At 38.8% G+C, this 27,574-nt stretch overlaps 1 protein-coding gene across 36 annotated transcripts in view; it reads right to left on the reverse strand.

Moving 5' to 3' along the window:
• The window catches only part of PBRM1 (polybromo 1), a 117,487-nt gene that overhangs the window by 89,768 nt on the left and 145 nt on the right, over nt 1-27,574 (reverse strand). For 31 of the 36 annotated variants that reach the window (XM_049640653.1, XM_049640663.1, XM_049640666.1 and 28 more), the window contains exons 1-6: nt 25,079-27,325; nt 22,895-23,047; nt 20,649-20,746; nt 11,450-11,597; nt 4,153-4,296; nt 823-939 (exon numbers count right to left, since the gene is read on the reverse strand). In XM_049640653.1, coding sequence (XP_049496610.1) covers nt 823-939; nt 4,153-4,296; nt 11,450-11,597; nt 20,649-20,746; nt 22,895-23,032 — 645 coding nt within the window. In that variant the 5' untranslated portion in view covers nt 23,033-23,047; nt 25,079-27,325. Of the gene's footprint in view, nt 1-822; nt 940-4,152; nt 4,297-11,449; nt 11,598-20,648; nt 20,747-22,894; nt 23,048-25,078; nt 27,550-27,574 lie in introns of those variants that run through there. The other 5 variants (XM_049640662.1, XM_049640651.1, XM_049640652.1 and 2 more) reach the window with 5 other exon arrangements.

The following is a 27,574-nucleotide window of genomic DNA, read 5'->3' on the forward strand; positions in this document are numbered from 1 at the left end:
TTAATGTTTATTTTAGAGAGAGAGAGAGAGACAGTGACAGAGAGTAGAGGAGGGACAGAGAGAGGGAGACACAGAACCCAAAGCAGGCTCCAGGCTCTGAGCTGTCAGCACAAATCCTGACACAGGGCTCGAACCCACAAACTGCGAGATCGTGACCTGGGCTGAAGTGGGACACGTAACCGACTGAGCAACCTAGGCACCCCCAGTGGAGTATTATTTAGCCTTAAAAAGGAAGGAAATTCTTCATGGATTCCATGAATGAACACTGGGAAGGAAATTCCATGGATGAACCCTGGAATACATAATGCTAAATGAAATAAGCCAGATATAAAAGGAGAGATATTGTGTGAGTCCTCTTATTATCAGGTACTTAGAGTGGTCAAATTCATAGAGAGAGAACAGAGAATGGTAGTTGCCAGGGCTGGGGGATGGGAGGACATGGGGAATTACTATTGAATGGATACGGAATTTCAGTTAAGGCAATAGACATACAATATGAATGTACTTGACATCACTGAACCACACACTTAAAGAGGTTAAATGGTAAATCATGTGTATTTTATGACCATGAAAAACAAAAAACAAACAGTAAGAATTACCAATCAAAAACAAATATTTTAAAAAAACTACAACCTTTAGGCAAGTAAAATTATAGAACATGTCTTATGTGGTTGCTATTGAGGCCACAAGAAGGATCTCTCAGCAGCCTCCAATGCCTTCCGTTAACTTACCTTATTTGCTAAGAACTAAGTACAAAACCAAAAACAAAACAAAAATAAAAACACTTTAATTGATTCCCCTGTCTTTAATTACATCACTTACCACTTTAGAAGGCAGTTTCTGAAAAAGCTCACTAATGAGACGTCCTGATGGATTTGTGGCTACAACTATGGCTTCAAGAAGCTGCTCCAGGATCTCCTTCAAGTAACTTGGAGAAGACTGGGAAGGAGGGGGTTAGCAGGAAGGAGAGAAAGGAGAAAGACTGTGAGAAAAATCCAAAAATAAATGCCAATATTAAACAGCTTCTAAATTTTAAAGCTAATTGAAAAAAACAACTTCTAAACAGTACTTATTTTAAATGTAAGTTTCAAGAATACCACAAAAGTGCTCTGATGTTGGACCCCCAGAATGATGTATGTGAAACTAATGAGGCTCCTTGTATTAGTTCAGTAACTAAATCTCTTAGATCAGGTCCTTTTACCAAACTCTAATGGTGCCATATGTGTGAAATGATGGAAATACATACCTTTTTAGGGTCTGAGCAACTGAGACAGAGAAAACATGCTCGGTGATACCTGACCATCTCTATATCTGCTGTTCATATCTACTGAAGTGTTGATATTCTGGTACAACGACATACGTTTTTTACCCATGGGGTGCATGGCCAGATCTAACAATAGAATTCAAGCTATCTCAAAAGTGAAGGACTGGGGCACCTGGGTGGCTCAGTCAGTTAAGTGTCTTAGTTCGACTCAGGTCATGATCTTGCACTCCGTGAGTTTGAGCCCCGTGTCGGGCTCTGTGCTGACAGCTCAGAGCCTGGAGCCTGCTTCGGATGCTGTGTCTCCTTCTCTCTCTGCTCCTCTAGCTCTCATGCTGTCGCTGTGTCTCTCTCTCTCTCTCAAAAATAAATAAACATTAAAAAATTTTAAAAAGTAAGGACTATTATTAAGTCAACTAAAGTATCTCATTTCTGCTCTGCAGACTGGCTGACTTACTCCTCCTGCCTTAGCCATCATTTCAACATGAGAAAGTTTATGGCCCAAAGAGTACGTGGCAGGGAAGGGTCTGAGTCTGAAGCTAGTTTTTATTGTGAGCAATGGCATGTGTCAGTCAAGAGTTATATTAAATGTACTTCATGTCCAAACCATGTTTTGTACATATAAAAGAAAGATTAATGGTATTTCTGGTTTAAATCATAAAAGCACTGTTATTTGCGTCCTCATTCATCCAACATGTCTTTTTTATTTAGTATAGTCTCAATTTTAAGGTCCAACGTTAACTCCACAGAGAGCAATAACATCTCTTGGGCCTTGTGCATCGTATCTGGAAATAGCAGACACACAACAAACATTTAACATATAAAAAACATGTGATTAGCTATGAGTCCCTAACCATATAAGCTTAGAGAACCACCAGAACACCAATGATAGCAGACTAAAAATAACCCATGTTTAAGTCATTTACTTCCTGGCTGAAACACAGCACCACAGAGTTAGCTTCAAAGAGAGGAGAGTTCTATTCTGCAGCCAAGATTCCTCTCCTTCCAACCCAACTAGCTACTTTGGAAACATGCACTGCACGTGACAAAGGGAGTGGGGTGTGCAAATGCATTCATAAACCTATTTCCACAACTGGGAAAACTCCAAGGAAATCATTCTGAATTTAAAAATAAAAGCTTGAAAATTCCCTCTCTCTCCACAAGAGCTTAGAATAAGGAAGAAGCTTGGGAGGTATAAATATGAGTGTGCAAGATCCTCCCAATTTCTCACCAAAAGAAATATAGGCAAGTCCTAAATGTAGGCAATTTCATTTTTTGACTAGAACCTTGGAGGCCTATAAGACTCAGCCCTCTGTAGGTAATGTTCTACCCGAGAAAGCATGGGGTAAGCTGCTGTTCCTATATTAATATCAGAGAGTAAAATTCCAGGGAAACCCTAGTTAACTGCCTTCTACCTATTTTAATTTTTTAAAAACGTTTATTTATTTTTGAGACAGAGAGAGACAGAGCATGAACGGGGGAGGGTCAGAGAGAGAGAGGGAGGGAGGGAGACACAGAATCGGAAACAGGCTCCAGGCTCTGAGCTCTCAGCACAGAGCCTGATGCGGGACTTGAACTCACGAACCTCAAGATCATGCCCTGAGCCGAAGTCGGGCGCTTAACCGGCTGAGCCACCCAGGTGCCCCGCCTTCTACCTATTTTAATCATTTAACTGGGAGAAAGAAATTGACAAAGTGCCTAGGAAGTACATTTTGAGACTCTAAGTAGTTACATTTTTGAGAAATTCACCCTACCACTTCTTTTTTCTGTGTTGAGAGTTTCAGCAAAAGGCCTATTTAGATTAATTTAGGGAAGAAAGGGGAAGGCTCTGCTTTAGGTATCTCACTATTTAGCTACAGATGAGATGTCCTTCCTTTTACTATCCTTTTTCCTTTTTTAAACATGTGTGTTCACTCATCAAGTATTTAACAGTACCTACATGCCACACACAGTCTAGATGCCAGGAACAGGTGAATAAGGCAGTATCTTTTGTGGAGCTATCATTCTCCTTGGTAGAAGACAGAAAGTAAACATGTAAACAAATAAACAAGCTATTTCACATACATTGATACAAACTAAAGACCACAGAACAGAGTGATGTGATGATGGGAAAGGAGGGATGTGAGGCAAACAATTTAGATAGAGGGTCAAGAAAGTCCTCTCCTAGCTGACGTTGTTTTAATGGATGTTACAATCATGAAAAAAAAGGGAAGCCTGGGTGGCTCAGTCAGTTGAACGTCCGACTCCTGATCTCGGCTCAGGTCATATCTCACAATTTGTGAGTTCCAGCCCCATGTCGGGCTCCTCGCTGACAGTGCAGAGCCTGCTTGGGATTCTCTCTTTCGCTCTCTCTCTGTCCCTCCCCACCCCCCCAAAAAAGAAAAAAGAACCATGAAAAAGAGCAAGTCACAGAAAGAGCCAAAGGAAGCACGTTCTAGGCAGAAGAGCAACTGCAAAATTCCAGAGGCAGGAGCATACCCTGGCATGTTCTAGGAACAGCACCAGTCTAATCTACAAAAATATCCCTAAGGTGATTCTCCTGATTCTGCAACTTTTAATCACAACACTGCCCACCCTTATAAGATACCTCAATCTAGCAATACTGAACAATCCTTGATAATATGAAGGTTCTCCTTAAAACTGGGAAGGAAATATGCATTAATGTAAGAGCAACTCATGAAAATAACTACTCATGGCATACACTGTCCAGGATGTCCTAGTATCCCTTGCAATTGCAGTGGGGCTCTCTGGCTGTATGCCCCTTTGCCCTCCTAGTTACCAACACAACTCCACAGGAAGCCCAGCTGCCCAAGCAGCACAGAAGAAATCACAGGCAGGGCCCTTGTCTACCTCCCAGTGGTCCATCTCACCCATTCCAGCTGCACACTTACTCCTTCAGTCACTGTGCCTTGATTGTCTTGCCCATCGTCATCATCATCTTCATCATCTGCTTCTCCTTTCTGAACAAACTCATTTCTTGTTCGAAGGTACAAATCCCAGAGTTTGCAAGCAGCTTTATATTCAGGAGAATCTGGCTGTACATTAACAAAGAGAAAAAAATAGCACTTTAGTTATTTTATTGTAAGTCAGTGACTACTTTTAAAGTATCCTAATCCAGAAGAGACTAGTATTCTAAGACATAACTTTGAAACTTAATTATAAATTTAGAAATCCTTGTGATTAAAGATACACGGGCCTTAATTCCTCCTTGGAACTAAGTGTATGTTTTAAAGGCATTCTAGAATCATATTATTTTATTGATTTATAACCTACTACCTCATTACAGAAAGACTTGAGGGATAATATAGATGATTTGCTAAATTAAGACAAATTATTAGTGATACACTATGAAAAACACTTTTAAATTTTATTAAATTTTTTTTTCATGTTTGTTTATTTTGAGAGAGAGAGAGCACAAGCAGGGGAGGGGCAGAGAGAGAGGGGGAGACAGAGAATCCCAAGCATGGGGCTTGATCTCACAAACCATGAGATGATGACCTGAGCTGAAATCAAGAGCTAGATGCTCAACCAACTGAGCCACCCAGGAGCCCCAAGAAAGACAATTTAAAAAATAAGACCCAATTTAAGGGATATAAGTAAAAAGGATAGAAGCTAATGATTTTTCTAATACTACTTCTACTTTTTAAAACTATTTATTATTTTATTTGAAGATTTATTTTCCTGAATAGGGATGAACTCAAACTGAAACTTTCCAGTAAAAGCAATGCTGGATGCAATCTTAAAACCAATCAATCAAATAAACAAAACTTCCAAAATGCATCCATGTGCTGCCAATAAGGAGTAAGCTATGTTCAAAAAAGCAAGAGTAGAGGGGCGCCTGGGTGGCTTAGTCGGTTAAATGTCAGACTTCAGCTCAGGTCATGATCTCACAATTTGTGGGTTCAAGCCCCGCATGGGGCTCCGTGCTGACAGCTCGGAGCCTGGAGCCTACTTCCGATTCTGTGTCTCCCTCTCTCTCTGCCCCTGGCCTGCTCACACTCTGTCTCCCTCTCTCTCAAAAATAAATAAACATAAAAAAAAATTTTTTTTAAAGCAATAGTAGAATAAAAGCAGGAACTCAGATGAATAAGCAGAACACAGAAGCCAATGTTCACCTGAGGATATTTTTTATTTTGTTTTGTGTTTTTTTTGTTTGTTTGTTTGTTTTTTGTATTTTAGAGAGAAAGAGAGAATCTCAAGTAGGCTCCATGCTCAGTGTGGAGCTCAACACAGGGCTTGATCCCATAACTCTGGGATCATGATCTGAGCCGAAATCAAGAGCCAAAATCAAGACTCAACCAACTAAGCCACCCAGGTGCCCCTCACCTGAGGACATCTGTAAGACAAAATAAAGCTAAGCTTTAGTTTTCAAGGCTCCCTGAGGCTACAAGAACAAGAGATATAGGTCAAGGCCCACCAAAAGCTGGGATTCCAAAGGCCACAGTTGCTGTGTTAAGTGGGAATTCAAAACAATTCAGCCTCCACCTCAGCCTCCACACAGTTCAACCTGTTCCTATCTCAAACCATGGCATTGCAGGGAGAAAGAGAGGTACGGGAATGCTCTGCTCTGAGAACTCTTCATAAGCTAGCCCTAACAGAGACAGGCCAGTGCCTGGGATAAGCAACACGCTTCCCTGAATGAACTCAACTTCAATATAAGCCTCAAAGGATCTCTAGAGATCAAGTTCCAAGAAATATGAGCTCAAGGTTAAAATCCATGAAACACACAAGAGTGATGTCAGCAGAAATGACCACAAAATCAGACATGCAAGTATTTCAGATACTGGAACTATCTGCCACAGAATTAAAAATAAGTAGCTTGAACACGCTTAAAGAACCAAGGGGGTAGAAAATATAAGTACAGAAGACCCTGAAAAAGAAACTATTTCCAAAATATGAAAAATATAAAATTAAAATGTAAGAACTGAATAGATTAGTTTAAGAGGAGATTACAAAGTAAACTGGCAGAACTAAAGAAATTACCTAAAAAGTAATATAGGAGGGGCACCTGGGTGGCTCAGTCAGTTAAGCATCCGACTTCAGCGCAGGTCATGATCTTACAGTTTGTGGGTTCGAGCCCCGTGTCAGGCTTTGTGCTGACAGCTCAGAGCCTGGAGCCTGCTTTGGATTCTGTGTCTCCCTCTCTCTCTCTCTGCCCCTCCCCTTCAAAAATAAATGTTAAAAAAAAAAAAAAAAAGCAACACAGGCACTATAAAGGGAACTATGAACTGTTAGGAGAGACAGAGACCTGAGGGAGGTCTAACAGAACTCCAATCAGAGTTCCATCAGGGGAGAGAGAGAGAGGAGTGGGGCAGGGGCAGTATACAAAGACATAACAGCTGCAAACTTGTCACAGTTGATGAAAAACACCAACTCCAAAGATTTAGGAAGCCCTACAACTTCCAAATTATACAAAGAAAAAGACATTCATATCTAGACATATCACCATGAAACTACAGAACACAAAAGACACAAGGAAGATACCAAAGACAGCCAGAAAGAAAAGATAGCTAACCTTTAAAGGAACTAAAATTATACTGACAGAGAACTTCCTGATGGCAATAAAAGAATAAAGAATAGGAGCACCTGGCTGGCTGAGTAGGAAAAGCATGTAACTCTTGATCTCGGGGTGATGAGTTCAAGCCCCACATTGGATGTAGAGATTACATAAGATAAATAAATAGACTTAAGAGGCGCCTGCGTGGCTCAGTCGGTTAAGCATCTGACTTTGGCTTAGGTCATGATCTCACAGCTTGTGAGTTTGGGCCCCGTGTCGGGCTCTGTGCTGACAGTTTGGAGCCTAGAGCCTGCTTCAGATTTTGCGTCTCCCTCTCTCTGACCTTCCCCCACTCATGCTCGCTCGTTTTCTCTCTCTCTCTCAAAAATAAACACTAAAATAACTTTTTTAAAAAGAATAAAGAGTATAATGCAAATAAAAACAAATACCATATATAAAACAACATTACTTTATGGGATTAAAAATCTGTCAACAACAGCGGCACCTGGCTGGCTCAGTTGGTGGAGCATGGGACTCCTGATCTCGGAGTTGTGGGTTTTAGCCCCACATTTGGTACAAAGATTACTTAAAAATAAAATCTTAAAAAAAACCCTGCCACAACAGAACTAAAATACAAAACATCAGTAGCATAAATAGGGAGATCTGAGTTGAGTTATGCTAAAGTCTTTGTGTTGTTTAGAGGGAGGTTTAAGATGCTGATTAACTTTTGACTTTGATAAGTTAATTATGCATATTAAAACTTCTTAAGAATAGATTATCAACAGATCTTAGAATCCCCAAATCACAAGAAAAGAAGAGGGAATAATAACAAAATGAAACCAAAAGGCAGAAAGAAAAACAAAATAAGAAAAAAAAAATTTACAAAATGAAATAGAAAGTAGAAATTTAGATGACAGGAATACATCCAAACATAATGCTAATTACTAAAACTGTAAAGACATGAAATGTTCCAGTTAAAAGGCAAAGATTATCACCTGTATTAATAGAAATTCATGTATATGCTGTTTACAAGTGATATATCAGCATGAAAAGGTTGAAGGAAAAGAAGGCAAAAAAATAAACTAGGTAAACATAAAAATAAAAGCTGACATAACTACACTAATATCATATAAAACAGACTTCAACAAAAGACACTAGTAATGATACAACAGAACCCCCCCAAAACTTCAATTTGCTAGGACAATATAACAATTTTAAACTTGTATGCTCACATTTGCATATTAAAACTTAAATAATACACAAAAATACATAAAGCAGGAGGGCCAGGGTGGCTCAGTCAAGCATCTGACTCTTGACTTTGGCTGAAGTCATGATCTCATGGTTCCAGAGTTCGAGCCCCCTCATCAAACTCTGCTGATAGCGCAGAGCCTGCTTGGGATTCTCTGTTTCCCTCTCTCTCTGTCCCTCCCCTGCTTGCTCTCTCTCGAAATAAATAAAAAAGATTCTCTCTCTCTCTCCTGCCCCTCTCCCCTACTTTGCATGAGCGCTCTCTCTTAAAAAAAAAAAAACAAAAAACAAAAAAACAACTAAGAAAGCAAGCAAAAAAAAAAAAGGTGGTATAGCGATATAATAGCATATTATATAGTCATAAGAAGGAATGAAATACTGGGGCACCTGGGTGGCTTACTCAGTCAGTTGAGCCTCTGACTTTGGCTCAGGTCATATCTCGTGGTTCCTGAGTTCAAGCCCCACATCGAGCTCGCTGCTGTCAGCACAGAGCCTCCTTTGCGTCCTCTGTCCCCCGCCTCTATCTGCCCCTCCCCGACTTGTGCTCTCTCTCAAAAATAAATAAAACGCTAAAAAGAAAAGTTGGGAATGCAAGCTGGTGCAGCCACTCTGGAAAACAGTATGGAGGTTCCTCAAAAAACTAAAATTAGAACTACCCTCTGACCCAGCAATGGCACTACTAGGCATTTATCCAAGGGATACAGGTGTGCTGTTTCAAAGGGACACATGCACCCCTATGTTTATAGCAGCACTATCAACAATAGCCAAAGTATGGAAAGAGCCCAAATGTCCCTTGATGGATGAATGGATAAAGAAGATGTGGTATGTACACATACACACACACACACACACACACACACACACAATGGAATATTACTCAGCAGTCAAAAAGAATGAAATCTTGCCATTTGCAACTACATGGATGGAACTGGAGGGTATTATGCTAAGTGAAATTAGTCAGTCAGAGAAAGACAAAAATCATATGACTTCACTCATATGAGGACTTTAAGAGACAAAACAGATGAACATAAGGGAAGGGAAACAAAAATAATATAAAAACAAGGAGGGGGACAAAACAGAAGAGACTCTTAAATATGGAGAACAAACTGAGGGTTACTGGAGGAGTTGTGGGAGGGGGGATGGGCTAAATGGGTAAGGGGCACAAAGGAATCTACTCCTGAAATCATTGTTGCACTATATGCTAACTAATTTGGATGTAAATTAAAAAAAATAAAAAATAAAACAAGTTAAAATAAAAATAAATAAATAAATAATTAAAAAAGAGAAAAAGAAATGAAAAGTAAAGAAAGAAGTACTAATATATGTTACAGCATGGATGAACTTTGAAGACACCTCCGTGAAAGCAGCTAGTAACCTAAGGCCATACAGTATTCGATTCCATTTACATGCAGTGTGCTGAACAGGAAGATCCACAAGGAAAGAAAGTAGATTAGTGGTTGCCAGAGGCAGGGAGGAAGGGAAATGGAGAACACCTGTTAATGGTATGGTTTTCATCTTGGAGTAGTGAAAATATTCTGGAGGTAGATAATGGTGATCTTTGCACAACTTTGTGAGTATACTAACCCTCCCAGAATTCTACACTTTTTTAAAAAGTGTGAATTGTATCTCAATTAAAGAAAAAAAAACCATATATATACACACACAATATTAAGAATAAATCTAATAACATTTTGCAGAATCTTTATGAAGCTTTACTAAGATAAATTAAAGAAGACTTAAATAAATGAAGACATATCATATTCAAAGACTGGAAAAGTCAGTATCACAATTATGTCAATTCCCCAAAATATAATATAAGGAGTCAATGCAATCCAATAAAACTTCCAACAATTTTTTTGTGCTTGACCTAACATACTTATAGACACGTATGAGAAAAGGGCTGAGAAGGGGCGCCTGGGTGGCTCAGTCGGTTAAGCATCCGACTCTGGCTCAGGTCATGATCTTGCGGTCCGTGAGTTCGAGCCCCGCGTTGGGCTCTGTGTTGACAGCTCAGAGCCTGGAGCCTGTTTCGGATTCTGTGTCTCCCTCTCTCTCTGACCCTCCCCCGTTCATGCTCTGTCTCTCCCTGTCTCAAAAATAAATGAAAACATTAAAAAAAAAAAGGGCTGAGAATAATCAAGAATGATCAATAACCAGTGCTTTCCTTACCTAATAAGGAATTATAAAGGCATAATAATTAAGGCAAGAATGTAATAACCCAGTAATAGATAAACTTGCCAGAACAAAAAGAACAAAATAAAAGGCCAGAAAGGGACCCATGAGTACATGGAAATGGTGTCAGCACTGACAGAGCAAACAAATATGGAGAGGTTGCCACTTCAAGGTGCTGCTTATCCCTGTTAGGAAAAAAAAAATAGGTCCTTACCTCACAGAAGACACCAAAAGCCAATGTGAGCTGCCTTAAAGGCTTACATGCGAAAAACAAACAAACTTTTAGGAGAAAATATATAAGAACTTTTTTGTTTGTTTGTTTTAAGGTTTTAGTTGAGTTCTAGTTAGTTAACATATACTGTAATATTTAAGAGAAGAATATCTTTGGGCGCCTGGGTGGCTCAGTCGTTAAGCATCTGACTTTGGCTCAGCTCATTATCCTACAGTTTGTGAATTAGAGTCCCACATTGGGTGAGCTCGTGCCCCACTTCAGGTGAGCTCATGCCCCACTTAGGGTAAAACACGAGCGGCGGGTGAGCTCCGCTTCTCTCGTTCTCTCTGCCCCTTGCTCACTTGTGCCCTCTCTCTTTCAAAAAAAAAAAAGAGAGAGAGAAAGAGAGGAAGAGAGAGAGAGATTATCTCTATAATCTTTGAATAAGAGGGATTTTTGAAATAAGACACAAATAACAAACTACAAAGACTAATAAGTTTGATTATATTAACATAAAAATATTCTGTTCATCAAGACATCACAAAGAATGAAAATAGCTACATAGTGGGAAAAGATACTTGCAACAAATACAAAAGAGGATTAGTCTCTACAGTATATAAAAAATTTCTAAAAATATGAAAATGACAACTCCAGAGAAAAATGGGCAAAAGATTTGAACAGACTCAAAAGTAACAAAAATGGTTCATGTTATATGAATCTTCAGTCTATTTTATTTTCTTTAACATGTTTATTTTTGAGAGAGCACGAGTAGGGGAGGAGCAGAGAGAGGTGGGGACAGAAGATCCAAAGTGGGCTTTGCACTGACAGCAGTAAGCCCAATGTGGGGCTCGAACTCAGGAATTGTGAGATCATGACCTAAAATGAAGTCAGATGCCCAACCAACTGAGCCATGCAGGTGCCCCCAGTCTCTTTAGTAGCAAGAGAAACACAAACTCAAACCACTCAATGAGTAAACACTACTTACCTACCAGACTGATAAATATTAAAAAAGCCAAATTATTATCAAATAGGATACCTTCCAAATTTGATGGTTTCTTACCTTATAATAGGCCTTTGCATTGTTAAAAAGGAGCTGGAAGTCAGCAGTCAGCAGATTAACATCATCATACTCTTCCATTTTTAACTTTTGTTGGATTTTCATCAAATCAATGGGCTGAGAAACCACTTCATAATAGTCTGGTTGATTTCTGTTATAATTTTTTTAAAAAAGGTATTAGTCCAAAGCCTATGAAAAGTTATATTTCAAAACTATTTTTTGTCCAACATTCCAAGTGACAGAACATATTAGACTTATTCCATTAGAACTAAAAGGGAGTAACAAAAGGTGCATATGCAAGGCCTTTTTTAAGTATATGTTAGTGACATAAAAACCTAACAACGCTTGTGATGATCATTTATGTGCTAAATATTTAAGATTTAGGGCACTAACACTAAAACTATATGTATCTTCTGCAAATGAAAATAACTTACCTTTCATGTTCAATAGTGGCTGAAAACAGATTCAGGTTTCAAAACTCTTTAAAACTTATTTTCTGTATGACCTTCACTATCCTCCCTTCCAAGAAATAATTACCATCCTGGATTTTGTATTTACCATTCCTATGTGTTTTTCTTTTTTTAATAGTTTGGTCATGTTTATTTGTTCTTACGCCCTTTTATCTTTGGTAAGCTCTTTGTGCCAAGGACCACATCTTTCTTCTTTGTAAGTTTAGTAATTGATATTAGAGAAGTTTATACATAACAGGCACTTGATAGTACTTGGCAGAAAAAGCTCCGTGGTCACCAAGCAAAGGTCATACAGGAAATTTCAAAAGTAGTGTTTTAAGTTTTTTTTTTTTTTTTTTATTATATTGAGAGAGAGAGAGAAAGAATGTGAGTGCACACACATGTGCCGGGGAGGAAACGAGAGAGAGGACAGAGAACCCCAAGCAGGATGTCAATGCAGAGCCTGATGTGGGGGCTTGATCTCAGGAACTATGAGATCATGATCTGAACAGAGACCAAAAGTTGGACACTCAACAGACTGAGCTACCCCGACGTTTTCATGGTTTTTTTTTTTAATGTTTATTTATTTTGAGAGAAAGAGAGCATGAGTGGGGGAGGGGCAGAGAGAGAGAGGAAGGAAGAGAATCCCAAGCAGGCTCCATACTGTCAGAGCAGAGCTTGACACAAGGGTCAAACTCATGAACTGTGAGACCAAAACCTGAGCTGAAATTAAGAGTCAGATGCTTAAGTGACTCAGCCACCCAGGTGTCCCTCAAAGGCAGTTCTAATGATAATGTCTTAGGTTGGGTTTTGGGTTCATGGATGTTTATTCTTCTTCTTTCTGGCTTTTTTTCAAACGAAATTTCATGAGACAAGTATATAAGTGACTATTTCTCTCAATTCTCCTTCAGGGGTAGGTAGTTAACTCCATTCTAGATGTATAAGAAACCTGTTATTACATACAAAGAATGTCATGGTCATTAAGGCTTTACTCTCTCTTGGGACTGTGATTGACATATTATAGCCATATATGTAGGATATATTTAATTTTTAAAATCATCTTATTCTGACATAAAAATTGCAGTAACAGTACAAAGCGTGTTTCCCGGAACCACTAGAAAGCTGCTCAGATGAGGTCTTATCACCCCTAAATAGTTTAGTATTTCCTACAAACAAGGACCACTGCTCAACCAACAAAATCAGAAAACTGACTTTGATAGTATCACTATCTAATCCTCAGACCCCATTCATGTTCTGCAACTGTTCCAAAATCGTCTTTTATAGCAAAAGGATCAAGTCCAGAATCGCATGTTGCATTTAGTTCTATTTCTTTAGTCTCTTTCATTCTGAAACAGTTCCTCAGTCCTTCCTCAACTTTCAGGATCTTCATACTTTTGAAGATTACAGGCCATTTATTTTATAGGGTGTCCCTCAATTTGAGTTTGTCTGTTTTCCCAATGAATAAACGCAGTTTACACTTCTTTGGCAGGACTATGACAGACATGATATTGTGTTCGTCACACCTGATAAAATATTAGGTGGCACACAATTTCAACTTGTCTCAGTACTTAGGCGAGGCTGAATTTGATCACTTGATTTTAGTGATGTCCACCAAGCTTCTCAATTGCTCCCTGTATTTTATAGAGCAGTACCTCCTGACTATATTAAGTCCATTCCTAATCAATTTACTCATTTATTTATATCCATATGGATTCCTGGATTCCTATTTGGAAGTCATTAAAATCCATTAACTATTCTGATGTTCAATCTGTTCAAGGTTGGGCCAGTTGGAATCCTTTCAAGATGGTTTCTATTCTCTATGTCCTTTTGACACCCATCACCCTTTGAATATCTGCTTACTTTCTGGCTGCCTAAGATATTACAGGCTCATCTTGTACTTTCCCTGCCATTAAAATCAGCCATTTCCCCAAAGAACTACTGGTGTGTTGCTGCTCCCAGGCTGTCTCAATGGACAAAGCTGTGGATAGACATAAGCTCACTTATACCTAAATTTCTATTACCAACATATGTTGGAAACCATGAATTCACACCAACGTTTCCAATTCCAATCCTACAACAGAGTTCATTCTAGTTTCCTTGCCATATTTGTACTCCCTTTCTTAGATAATGAGAAGCCCGGGTCATATTATTCACAATGTATCTACTACAATGATTCATCTCCTGTATGTAACCAATCTCCTCTTGCTGCTGTCTACCTGGGCCCCACAAGGCTTCTCCTCACCTCACTAAGGCTATAGCCCCCTGCCTGGGCTAGGTCACAACCCCAGCAGATGTCCTCCCGACCCCATCCATGATAGGCCACTACCAACACCACTCTCCCAACATGGACATCCTCCCCTCTCCACTCAGGCCTCCAGACCCTGTGCCAGGAAGTCCTACTACATGACCCCCCTCTTTCCCATGCTCAAGCTGACACTCCGTGACGTGATACTGCTACTGTCCAAACCCTCTCCCCAACACCCCAACACCTGTCTTCCCTGTAGATGTCAAGCTTGCTCAGTCTCACCTAATGGCTTCTGGATTAAGTTCTTCAGGAAGAGAAATGAGGAGGAAGAACAAACTGAATTTTTTAAAACTTTTACCAATCATTTATGATTTTAGTGAACTATAAAATTAAGTATAAGGGAAATAAAAGGAGTACTCATTCTGCTATTCAGACAAAGTACAAGAACATAAAGGTCTTAGCGAGTAACAACAAAGGACCACCTAGGCCTAATATCGATGTCGTCAGTGGCATCAAGGGACTTTCCTAGGGTGAGCGTTAGGGCTTTGTTAACCTGACGTTCACAATGGCTCTCTCCACCTGGACCTGACAGGCCAGTCCACTGCTCCTTGCTGAGGCTGGACCTCAGCAGCCTTTCAGGCTTGGGAGATTATCTGTAGACAACTGAGCACCCAATGAGTACATGTGCCTAGAAAGAACACTCTCTCCCAGAAGCTCTGTGAGAGGGCTCCTCACAAACATTTTCAGACTTACCAGACAAAACAGAAATCAGGATCCCCAGATTTCACTCTCTGTGATAAGGTTAAGACAAGGTCCTCACCTTTTGAAAACGAAATAGTTCTACTAATTTTTCCCGCTTAAATCAACATACGGAAAAGAATAAAATAATAAACATTGTCCCTATTCATCTAGAGGTAAAAGCACAATCAGTATTCTTTCAGACTTCCAGGCACACACATACACAAACAGCACTGTGCAATACATACATACATGTTCTTGCATAGCAGCTTTTCTCTTTCAACAATAGGCGAGGGCACCCTGCTATGATATGGCAGAACAGTCAAACCGTAAGTGACATTTTTAACCAGAAAAGTGAAAAATACTAGGCTTGACAGGCAGAGCCTACTGGCTATCCCCAAATTCATTTTCCCTTATCCTCAGGATGGCAGCACTCTGAGCTGCTGTGTGGGTACTAAAGAGCATATTCCCCAGCCTTGCTGCACCCAAGTTCTGACCAATACAAGAGCCAAGGTGTACGATACCCTTAACAGACTTTCTTTTTCCTATGGGCTGAAAGACAGCTGTGCTGGTGAGCCATCTCAGGCTATACAGCTAAGAGCGATACCCCAACGACAGCAAAAGAAAGACGGTTCCTAGACCCTGAGAACTTGACAGAACAGAACTTTTATATGAGAAAAAGCAGTTTTTCTTGTTTTGGCCATTGTTAATTTGGGTATCTTAGCACAAGTAGCTTAATATACTAATCAAAACAAAGTCTCAAAAAGAGATTCACAATTGTGTAGCTCTGAGCATTACTGCTCCCCACAAACTCTTAAGAAAACATACCCATTCCAAAGAAGGTAGAGCTGTCCTCTGGTACAGCACTGGGGGAAGGCAATCAGTGCTCACAGCGTGCCACATCTTGGGAAGCAAGGAGACAGTGCTCTAGCACCCAAAGTCTGTATCCTCCACCCCTCAGGACTCACTAACCTGCTGGGGGTGGAAGGCAGCAGATGGGCAGTCCTTTTCAATGAGGGGCTTGTGTGCTCCAGTACGATGCTGTTCCTCTATACAACATACTGGTTAAGAGCACTGGCTCTAGAATCAGAAAGACTAGAGTCTGTACCCTGGTTATCTTTTAGTAGTTCTGAGAACTTGTGCAAGTTCTCACCTATAAACCATGATAATAATATTTTACAAGTTTGAACAGTATGAAGAAAGTACTTGGCAACACATCTAACATATAGTACGAAATAAATATGGGCTTTTATTATATGCTAACTAAGTAACTTTTAAAAGATGACTATGATAAACCAAATGAAATCTGGAGAGTTACCTCATTTTAAAAAGAACCCTTCTTTTTTAGCCATGACTAATTTACATTCTTTAATTCAGGATGTTGTGCTGTGTTCTTAATGGCTCTGCTCTCTGAGGTGAAAAGTTTGCCTTCAACTTCAGCTTGGCATTAACAACCACGAATGAACCTAAATCTTTAGTTAACTCAATGTACTAGTTTCCTAGAGCTGCTGTAAAAAGCTACTACAAACTTAATGGCTTAAAACAACACAAATTTATTATTTTACAGAAGTCCAAAATGGGTCTTGCAGGGCTAAAAATCAAGATGTTGGTGTTCCTCCTGGAGGTTCTAGGGAAGAATCCATTCTTCACCTTTTCTAGCTTCTAGAGGCTGCCTAAATTTATTGGCTTGTAGCCCTCTTCCTCCATCTTCAAAAGTCAGGAGTGTAGCATCTTCAAATCTCTCTCTGACTCTGACTCTTCTGTCTCCCTCCTCTCTGTTTAAGGACTCTTGTGATTACACCGAGCCCATCTAGATAATCCAGGATAATGTCTCCAAGTCAGAGTCAGTTGGTTAACAATTTAATTTCTTTCTAGCATGTAATCTAACATATTTATAGGTTCTAGGGATTGAAACATGGACATATCTGGGGACCATCATTCTGTCTACCACACTTCTGTATGTTTCAAAACAAATAACTTCAACTTCCTGAGTTAGAAGGGAATAGTGATGTTATCTTGATAGCAAGAGAAGAAGGAAGTTCTAGTCAGGGAGAACATAGCTTCTAAAGGGAGGTGTGTGCAATGTGCATACTAGGCCAGCAATTTTTTTTGTTTGTTTCACTGGACTACAGAAGTCAAGCCCAAGAGTATGGGGACAAAGCAAAAAAGCAAGATGAAAACAATGACTGTGCGCTCTCTGTATACTTTGAAAAATTTACTTCTTTTAATGATAACAGCTATAACTTTAATGTTACCTTAAATGCTATAAATAAATTTTAAAAATATGCTTCACTCTCAAGAACTAGAGAAAGAACATAAGCCCCAAACCAGCAGGAGGAAGGAAATGATATATAGAGATAAAAGAAAACAAAAAATAGAAAAACATAAAAATCAATTAAAGCTAAGAGTCAGTTTTTTGAAAGGATCAATATAATGGACAAACCCTTATCCAGATGAACTAAGAAAAAGAGAAGACTTAAAAAAAAATCAGAAATGCCATTAAAACCAATGCCACAGAAATAAAAAGGATTATAAAAGAATACTATGAATAACTGTATGCCAATAAACTGGATAACTTAGAAGAAAGGGATAAATTCCTAGGAACATAAAACCTACCAAGACTGGATATGAAGAAACAGAAAATCTGAATAGACCTATGACTATTATGAAAATTGAACCAGTAACCAAAAATCTTCCGGCAAAACCACTGGGTATTTACCCAAAAAATACAAAAACGGTAATTCAATGGGATACATACACTTCTACGTTTACTGCAGCATTATTTTATAACAGCCAAATATGGAAGTAACCCAAGAGTCCACCGATAGATGAATGGATAAAGAAGACATGGTATATATGTACAATGGAATATTATTCAGCCATAAGAAAGAAATCTTGCCTGTCGTAACAACGCGGATAGAGCAGGAGACTATAATGCTAAGTCAAATTAAGTTAGAGAAAGACAAATACCATATGATTTCATTCATATGTGGAATTCAAGAGGTAAAACAAGCAAAGGAAAAAAAAGAGGCAAACCAAGAAAGAGACTCTTAACAAACTGAAGAACTGAAGGTTACCAGAATGGAGGTGTGTGGCTGGGGGTGGGCATACTAGGTGATGGGGATTAAAGAGTACACTTATCGTGATGAACACTGAGTAATGTACAGAACTGTTTAACCACTATATCGCACACCTGAAACTAATATTACACTGTATACTAACTATACTGGAATTTAAAATTTTAATTAAAAAAAAAAAAAAAAAAAAAAACAACTCCCAGAAAAGTCCTGGACCTAATGGCTTTATTGGTGAATTCTACCAAACATTTAAAGAACATTAATCCTTCTCAAACTTTCCCCAAAAAATTGGAGGAAAAATTCACTTATTTTGTGAGGCCAGCAATACCCTCATACCAAAGCCAAAAGACACTATAAGGAAAGTATAGACCAATGTCCCTTATGAACACTGATAAAAATTCCTCAACAAAATACTAGCAAAATGAAGTCAGCAGCATATTAAAAGGATAATACACCATAAACAAGTGGGATTTATTCCTGGAATTCAAGGATGATTCAACCTATGAAAATTGTTAAAAGTAACTCGTCACAGTAACAAATGAAGGAAAATAACCTCATGATCATCTCAATTGATGCAAAAAAAGAATCTGACAAAATTCATGATAAAAACTCTCAACAAATTAGGTATAGATGGAAAGTACCTCAACATAATAAAGACCATATATGAAAAGCACACAACTGCCATCATACTCAAAATCATGAAAGACTGAAAGCTTTTCCTCTAAGTTGAGGAAAAAAAACAAGGATGTTTGCTCTCACCACTTCTTTTCAGCACATTACTGGAAGTCCAAACCAAAACAATTAGGCAACAAAAAGAAAAGCTCTCCTAATTGAAGAGGAAGAAGTAAAATTATCTCTGTTCACAGGTAACATGATCTCACATGCAAAAAACTTAAAGATTAAAAAAAAAAAAAAAACGTAGAATGAGTGAATTTGCAGTTTCATTATACAAAATTACCACATGCAAAAATCCATTGCATTTCTATACACTAAGACTGAACAATCCAAAAAGGAAATTAGGAAAACAATTCAACTTTAATACCATCAAAACAAAAAACAAAACAAAAAAACTTATGAATAAACCTAACCAACAAGTTGAAAAACTTGTACACTGAAAACTACACATTTCTGTAAGAAATTAAAGACATAAATAAATGGAAAGATATCCCATGTTCATGGATTAGTAAACTTAAGTACTGTTAAAATACCAATACTACCCAAAGCTATCTACAAATTCAACGTAATGCCTATCAAAATTCCCACAGCATTTTTTACAGAAACAGAAAAATCCATCCTGAAATTCACATGGTATCTCAAAGAGCCCCAAATAGCCAAAACTATCCTGAAAAGGAAGAACAAAGTTGGAAGACTGTATTAGGGTTTTTCAGAGAAACAAAACCAACAGGAGATACACACACACACACACACACACACATGTATGTTATAGGAATTGGCTCATGAGATTATAGAGGCCAAGAAGCCCAGGATCTGCCATCTGCCAGTCAGAGAACCAGAAAAGTCAGTGGTATGTATAATTCAGTATGAGTCTGAAGGCCCAAGAACCAGGAGCTCTGAGATCTAAAGGCAGGAGGAAATGGATGTCTCAGCTCAGAGAGCACTAATTCATCCTTCCTTCCCCCTTTTGTTCTATTCAAGGCCTCAGGGCATTGGATGACACCCAACTGCGCAGGTTAAGGCCATCTTCTTTACTCAGTCTACCTATTCAGATGCTAACCTCTTCCAGAGACATCCCTATAGACGCACTCAGAAATGCTTCCCCAGCTATGTGGCCATGCCTTAGACCAGCCAAGCTGACACATAGAATTAACCATCACAATGACTCACACTTCTGATTTCAAAACTTACTACAAAACTACAAGTGTAGCAAGGATATGGAGAAATTGGAACCTTTGTACATCGTTAGTGGGAATGTAAAATGGTACAGTGATGTGGAAAACAGTATGGTAGCTGCTCAAAAAATTAAAAATAGAATTACTATAAGATCCAGAGATGCCACTTCTGGGAATATATCCAAAAGAACTGAAAGCAGCATCAGAGGTATTTACACACCCATGTTCACTGCAGCATTATTCACAATAGCCAAGAGGTGAAAGCAACCCAAGTGTTTATCAATGGATAAATGGACAAACAAAAGACAGTATATCCATACAATGGAGTATTATTCTGCCTTTAAAAAGAAAATCCCATCACATGCTACAACATGGATGACCATTAAAAACATTATACTAAGTTAAAGAAGCCAGTCACAAAAGACAAATATTGTATGATTCCACTTACATAAAATCCCTAACATAGTTAAATTTAGAAAAACAAAGTGTAATGGTGGCTGTCAGGGGCTGGGGGCAGGAGGAGAGGCATTGGGAGTTCTCTAATGGGTACAGAGTTTGAATTTTGCATTATGAAAAAGTTTTGTAGATCTGTTGTACACGCATGTGAATAAAAAACACTCAATGAACTGCTGCTGTCCACTTAAAAATGTAAAATGCATAAATTTTACGTTGTGTATTTTACAATAAATTTTTTTTTAAATATGCTTCACTGCATCTTGACAACTAAAACTAAAATGGGGACTCCAGTTATCATTTAAGCCATTCCTTCTAAAAAAACTCAACTACCAAACACCATAAACATGGACCCAGGACCAAATCCCTCCCATTCACCTTCCAACTCACCTTCGTTTTGGTGCCCTAATGAAGAGCTCACAGAGTAGCCTGCCCTGCTCATCCTTATAGTCTCGAATGGTGTTGTAGAGTTCATGGCACACAGCAATCTACACATATGAAAAGATGAAAAAAATCACCAGAAATGTGAAAACAGAGCCAGTGTAGGCATAAGGACTATCCTTAATAAAAAGAGACCCCTAAAAGGCAAGCAGAGAAAATGGACAAATCCCCAAGTTCCCACATAGGATCCCAGGTCTGAAATGTGCTGACATGACAGTATCTCCTTATTTAAAATAATTTAACTTTGGCGCCTGGGTGGTTCAGTCAGCTGAGCATCCAACTTCAGCTCAGGTCATGATCTTACAGTTTGTAAGTTCAAGCCCCACATCAGGCTCACTGCTATCATCCCAGAACCTGCTTCAGATCCTCTATCCCTGTCTCTCTGCCCTTCTCCCCCCTCTCAAAAATTTAAAAAAAACATTAAAAATTTTTTTAATAATTTAACTTCATGGGGTGCCTGGGTGGCTCAGTCGGTTGAGCGTCCAACTCCTGATGTTGGCTCAGGTCATGATCCCACAGTGGTGGGACTGAGCCCCGTATTGGGCTCCACACTGAGCATGGAACCTGCTTGGGATTCTCTCACTCTCTCTCTCTCTCAAAATAAATAAACATTTTTAAAAATAAAATAAAATAACTTATTAAACATTTTGGTATCTTTCATCAGATTTATGCTATTGGTGACTATTCTTTTAAGCTAAATCAGTTTATATCACTTTCTTGCTTAAAATCATCCAAAAGAGGGGCTTCTTACTAATCAGAGAATAAAATCTAAATTTGTAATAATGACCACAGAGTAGGTAAGGTAACTACATACTGTGGCTGGGCAGACTCTGCCAGTCTCCTTCTCCCTCTTGACTATTGTTCTGTAATCACAACACAACAAACCCATTCCTGACCTAGTTCTTCTGCATTGGGTCCCTCCTCCCTGGAACACCCTTCCCCAGTATTCTGTGGGGCCAGTGCCTTCCAATCGCAAAGAAATGCCTCAAGGTTTGGACCCAAGAAGCCCAAATCAGCCAAACTCTTCTTCTTAACACTTAATATTAGTTGGGAGTACTTTATTATCTATTTGTTCATCTGTTTACATTCTGCTTCTGCTGCACTAGAATCTAAGCTCCATGTGAAAACTGGCTTGTCCTACACATGGCTATATCCCAACCATCAGAATAGTGAGTGCCTAGCACATGACAAGCACAAAGTTATTTGAATGAACGTATAATGCAAATACCAACATTTTAAAATTTTTTGTCAAAAGGTACAAACTTCTGGTTATTATAAATAAGTACTAGGAATATAAAGTACAACATGGTAACTATAGTTAATACTCCTATACTGTATATTTTAAAGTTGCCACAAGAGTAGATCCTAAGAGTTCTCATCACAAGGAAAAAAACCATTTTTTTTGGTCATCTATATGATACGATAGACGTTAAACTAATTGTGGCAATCATTTCACAAAATATATGTCAAATCATTATAGTGTACACCCTGAACTTATATGGTGCTGTCTGTCAATTACATCTCAATAAAATTACAAAACAAATTTGTACATATTTCTATTTCATTGTCTGCCATTCTCTGGCCTGTTGAATTGCTAACCCATTTGGTTATTTTTAATTAGAATTAAGGTAAGTGCTTCAGCAGATTACACTCTTAGAAAAACATGTTTTCATCAAAACAGGAATCACTTTATGCAAATTTCCCATTCTAAATGTATTCAGAGAAATTACTTTTCTTGAGAGCTCTTGAATACTAATTTTTTAAGTGCATTATTGAATTATACCTGACATACAATATCATATGTACAACAATGATTCAATAAACCTACACATTATTCACTGCTCATTACAGTAAGTGTAGTTACTATCTGTCACCACATAATGTTATTACAACACTGCTGACTGTATTCTCTGTGCTGTGCTTTTCATCTCTGTGACTTTTTTTATTCTGTAACTGGAAGTTTATACCTCTTAATCCCCTTAAATAGGATAACCTATTTTACCCACCCACACCCACCCACCATTATTTCTTAACACTGAATTACACTATTACTGTTAAGATTGTTAGCTACATTAGGAAAGAGATTAGGAATATCTAGCCAGAGGAGAAAGAAGTGGTGAGGCCTGGATCTTAACTGCTTATCCTTAAAGGAAGAGCAGGAAAAGCAGGCAGAAGCTGTGGTGCCAGTTACTCACAGGATCTACAGTCGGAAGATTGGAAAGTCTCCTCCTTTTCCTGCTTGGGCCTGGTGTGGATACAGAATGGTGCCCGTCATCAAAGTCCCCGCTGACACTACTAGAAGGGGAGGTAGCTCGTCTTCTCTTGGAACCCATGGAATCCAACTTCTTCTATAAGAAATAATCAGCCATGTTCTTATACTTAAATTTAGACACTGCCACCAAGCCCTCAGCTAGCCACCTGCTACCAAGATTCGGGTTCACTTAGGAGGATATTTTAACTCTTGTAAAGAAACTTAACTGTCAAGTTTTTTCAGGGGAAATTCTGGACCTTGTTGGCTTTAGCCCCTTCACTTACCAGAATGCTACACTTTCAATTCAGATAGGACAAATTCAACAAAAGTAGATCCATTTATGTATCACCAATTTTGAATGACCCAATCACGTCTGGCTCCAAATTTACTCCTCACTGGATTTTAAAAACCTGCATGTAGTGCAGTGCAAGCCCCTAAGGCAGCCAGACAGGTCATGGGGACAGAAACCCCAAGGCAATCACCTCTGGAGTCAGCAGCTTCATCTGTTTTCCCCAGTGTGTCTTACAATTATGATCATTTTCCAGGTGGGCCATGATATGGAAAAAATAGAAATCAGTGCTTGAGGAAAATGCGCAGTGGCAGTGTAGAGGGCAGAGGACAATGAATCTTCCAGCATTTTAGATGAACTCTAAGAATAATGCACTGAAAATGAATTTTCTCCACTCATTAAAGAAGGCCACAACACATATTCCTGGAAAACACTTAATGTGACTTACCACACCTATGTCAAAGAAGTAAAACTGCTTTGAAACTTTTCTGTCAATCAGACTGATCTGCTTTTCAGTCAGTCATATGAGGTATTCTATGCTCATGAATCTTGAAATCATAGCTTTAACTTTCAACAGATAATTTGGAACAGTACCTCAAAAGTGAACTTTTAGGTCCTACTTGGCCTTTCAGAAGCACATACATATTTGCTCTTGGGTTTAGGTAGGCTGTCTAGTAACTAATATTAACACGACTTTACTAATGTATACATTTGATGGTAACACAAAAAATGCAACCGTTAAAATGATCTGCTACAGCTACAGGGGAAAGGTATATGCCTGAGAAGGTTCTATAATGCTTGTACAATTTAACAATAGTATGAAATAGTATACTATGATTTCAAAGATCTTTCTCTAAAGCTAAAAGAAAAACCTGATCCCAGTTTCACTCATCAACGTTCAACTTCAGTAAACTAAGACACAATCAGCTGAAAGAATGGGTTGCCAGTAGGTATGGAGAAAAAATTGGGCATCTTCAGGGAACAGAAAGGAGGGGCAAAACCAACCAAAAAAAAAAAAAAAATTCTGATTACCAACTAAGAAGCAAGAGGAGTCCCCTATGTCTTCCTCTGAAATACCGTCCACATGGTATTTAAAAACAGCCTACCATGACGATATTCCCTCCTCTAGGCTTTGGTTTGTTATGAGGTATATTAGTTTGCAATTGGCTACAAGTGGCTAAAAGGTTCAACGGGCTTATGCCAAGGACAGCCAGGTTTTGTTGATTTTCTTTTATTTATAATAGGCTGATCAACTGGCCTTAATTCATTAAGATGAAGAAACTAAGGACCAAACCTAATTAAACAAGCTATGACAAGGACACAAGTGAATTTGATGAAAACAAGGAGGGACTCTTTATGGAAAGGATAACAAAATTCAAGAAAAGTGGAAGGCAAAAGGCAGGGAAGGACAGAAAAGAGAAAAGGTGTAGATGATCAGTAATTTACCAGCTTTACCAGAGCACAACCAGCGCCTCGAAAAGCCAGTCTCCTCATTATGTCTGAAGGCCAAGTGAAGCCAGTGGGAGAAGGCAGGGCTTTAGAAGTGCTGATTCAGTGTTAATATATTCAAAACTGAAAGAGAAGAACAAAGCAGAGAAAAGGGAAATAAAAAAAAAAAAAAGGTCAGAAGGAATAAAAATGAGTACGAATAGATAGAAAACATTAAAGTAGAACTGCTAAAGAAAGATAAGAGAACTGGAAAACATAGGCATATCAGTTCTCTTGAGCCAAACTGCTGCAAAGGCTCAGGCACTAACAGTACCTGACATTTCTTTCCATTTTAAAACCAAATGCTTTTCATATACTTAAAGAAGCTCACTGAGATTCCACTTTACTCACATGGAATGACTGTCAATTCCAGGAATGAAGCATGCCTGCCCAAATGCCCCCTAGTCAATAAGAGCAGAGTTCAATCACAGAGCTGGAATGGAGAGTGAACACATGTGGAAGGCTCACATGTGACCCCAAGTGTTGGCAAGCTGGAACAAACCAAGAATGACCCATGTGAGCAGAGTCTGGAAAACTCCTCCCCCCCTAAAAAAAAAAAAAATTCAGAGAAAGACATTTCTTTCCAAAAGTCCTATCAGCATTGGAAAGACACCACACACAAGTTTAGAAAGATTAAAAACAAAACCTTCAATCATTTTGGTAGGTCATAATTATCTTCATAAATAATCCAGTGAAAAGCAAATGACCAAAAAAAAGTAAATCATTGGTGTGTATACCAGTTTAGACCACACAATATCCAAAACTCCTTAAACCATTCACTTTCTCTGGTAAAACAAGAAAAAGATGCAACTTAAGGGTAATTTTCAATTATTTTCTTATTCAACGGACACATTTTTAAACGTAGTTTGGAAGTTGGCAAGAGAGGCAATGTGACTTGGCAGGTGGGAGAGGTAACAGGACTTGAACTGAGAAGACCACAATGTGAGTTTCAAGTCGGCCACCTTAAATTATCTGTTTGATGTTGCTTGAGTCACAACCTCTCAGATCTGGTTCTTCACTTCTAAAATGAGAGCAGTCAGGTGTACATATCTCCTTTAGATTATTGGGACTGTGAAACGTACATGAAATCACTTTGAAACTTCAAAGCACAACAAAGAAGTTTCAACTGTAGGATTACATGCTCCCTGGGAACAGGAAGAACATTTTATTCATCTTTGTAGCACTGGCTTATAAAATAGTATTTGGCATAGCGTGAAAGATCAATTCATCTTTTTAATAAATGTGTTAAAAGTATACGTAAGTGGGACATTTAGAAAAGTTTGTGCAATTTAAAAAGATTGTGAGCATCCCTTCAGCAATTCTTTTCCCATAAAGAGGAAAGACATCATGAAGCTCGGTTAGAAATTTTAAAATGGCACTGATTACAGTCACATGTCCAAAAGTCTGGCAACCAATAAATTACAGTGGACACTAAAGAATAACTTTATAATGTGCAACTGGGAAAATATTTACTCATTATAACCATATGGTGTATTCTGACAGTTTATAAACTTTTAGTACTCTATTTCTCATGATACTCAGTATCGTAATGCATGATTAAAATAAGAATCTTGGAGAACAGGATTCAAAGGGGGAAAAAAAAACCTTACAATCCTTTCTAGAAAAAACCATCCTTAACACTGGCATTCAGTTTTCTGTATTTATTCTATGCTTTATTTACCTTTTTTAACAAAAGTGTTAAACCATATGTATTATTTTGCAACTTGTGTTTTAACTTGGGATTCTTCCGAGTCAACAATCTTCCACGTAATGTTTGATGGCTTGATAATAGCCTATCATATACACATATACCACAATTTACTAATCTTGGGGTTTGGGATAGAATATTAATATTTGAGGTATTTTGTAGACCCCCAAATCAAAGAAAACAATCAAGGCCCTTCCATTTATCCACACACATATTTGTTACTGTTTTAATTGGAAGTATTTCTTCAAAAGATACTTTCTAATCTTCCTTTGAATCTTAAAATACTACAATACGTTAGCAAGTAATAAAGCAAAACCATACTACTCTTCATGGGGAAAAAAATCACCTCAAAATCATTTTTGAGGAGTCCTAGTTCTTTGGAAAATAAGTTGATAAGAATGTTTTATTCCAACATGTTTCTCTAACTATAGCAATAATTTCTGTATCTGTTTATAATACCGTGTATTTGCCATTTTTCAGTATTTCTTCTACATTTTGCCAATCTTTCTTCATTAAATCACCAAACCTGCCCTATCACAACAATACTACGCTTCTCTTAGAGTAAAATATTTTAAGAGGTGGACAATTAAAAACCAGGAAACGTACACAGTTTTAAAAGCTTATTTTTTGTGGTGTTACATATAAATAAGATACTTAAATATCTAGCCTTTACTATAAATACAAGTCCCACTGATACAACATTCAGTCTTAACACAGTCATCTGTAAAACGGAAAAAAAAAATCACTAGTTGAGTTTTCGTCCGAACCGACAAAAAACAACAAAAAAAGGAGGCCCTGACCTGCGGAAGAAATGAAAGACTTTCCGGACCTGTCACTGGTACGGGGACTAAGGGAAACGTTGACAGCTTTGAGGCTGCCCGCGACGAGCGCTCGGCCAGCGGCTGGGGCGGGAAAGAAGCGGAGTTTCCGGGCCGCGGCGCGCCTTTGTCCCGGCCGGCAGGTGCGGCAAGGCGGCCGGGCCGTCCCGACGCCCGCCGCCGAGCCCCGCCCCGCGCGCCTGGCCCGACCGGCGCGTCCCCACGGCTGGGGCGGGGCCTCCGCTGCTGCTCCCGCCCGCCGGGGCCCACACAAAGGCCCGGCAGCCGGCCGAGTGGGAGCGGCCCCACCCGCCCCGGGCC

The sequence above is a fragment of the Panthera uncia genome, chromosome A2 (genome assembly GCF_023721935.1).
Source record: "Panthera uncia isolate 11264 chromosome A2, Puncia_PCG_1.0, whole genome shotgun sequence".
In the NCBI taxonomy this organism is placed as follows: Eukaryota; Metazoa; Chordata; class Mammalia; order Carnivora; family Felidae; genus Panthera; species Panthera uncia.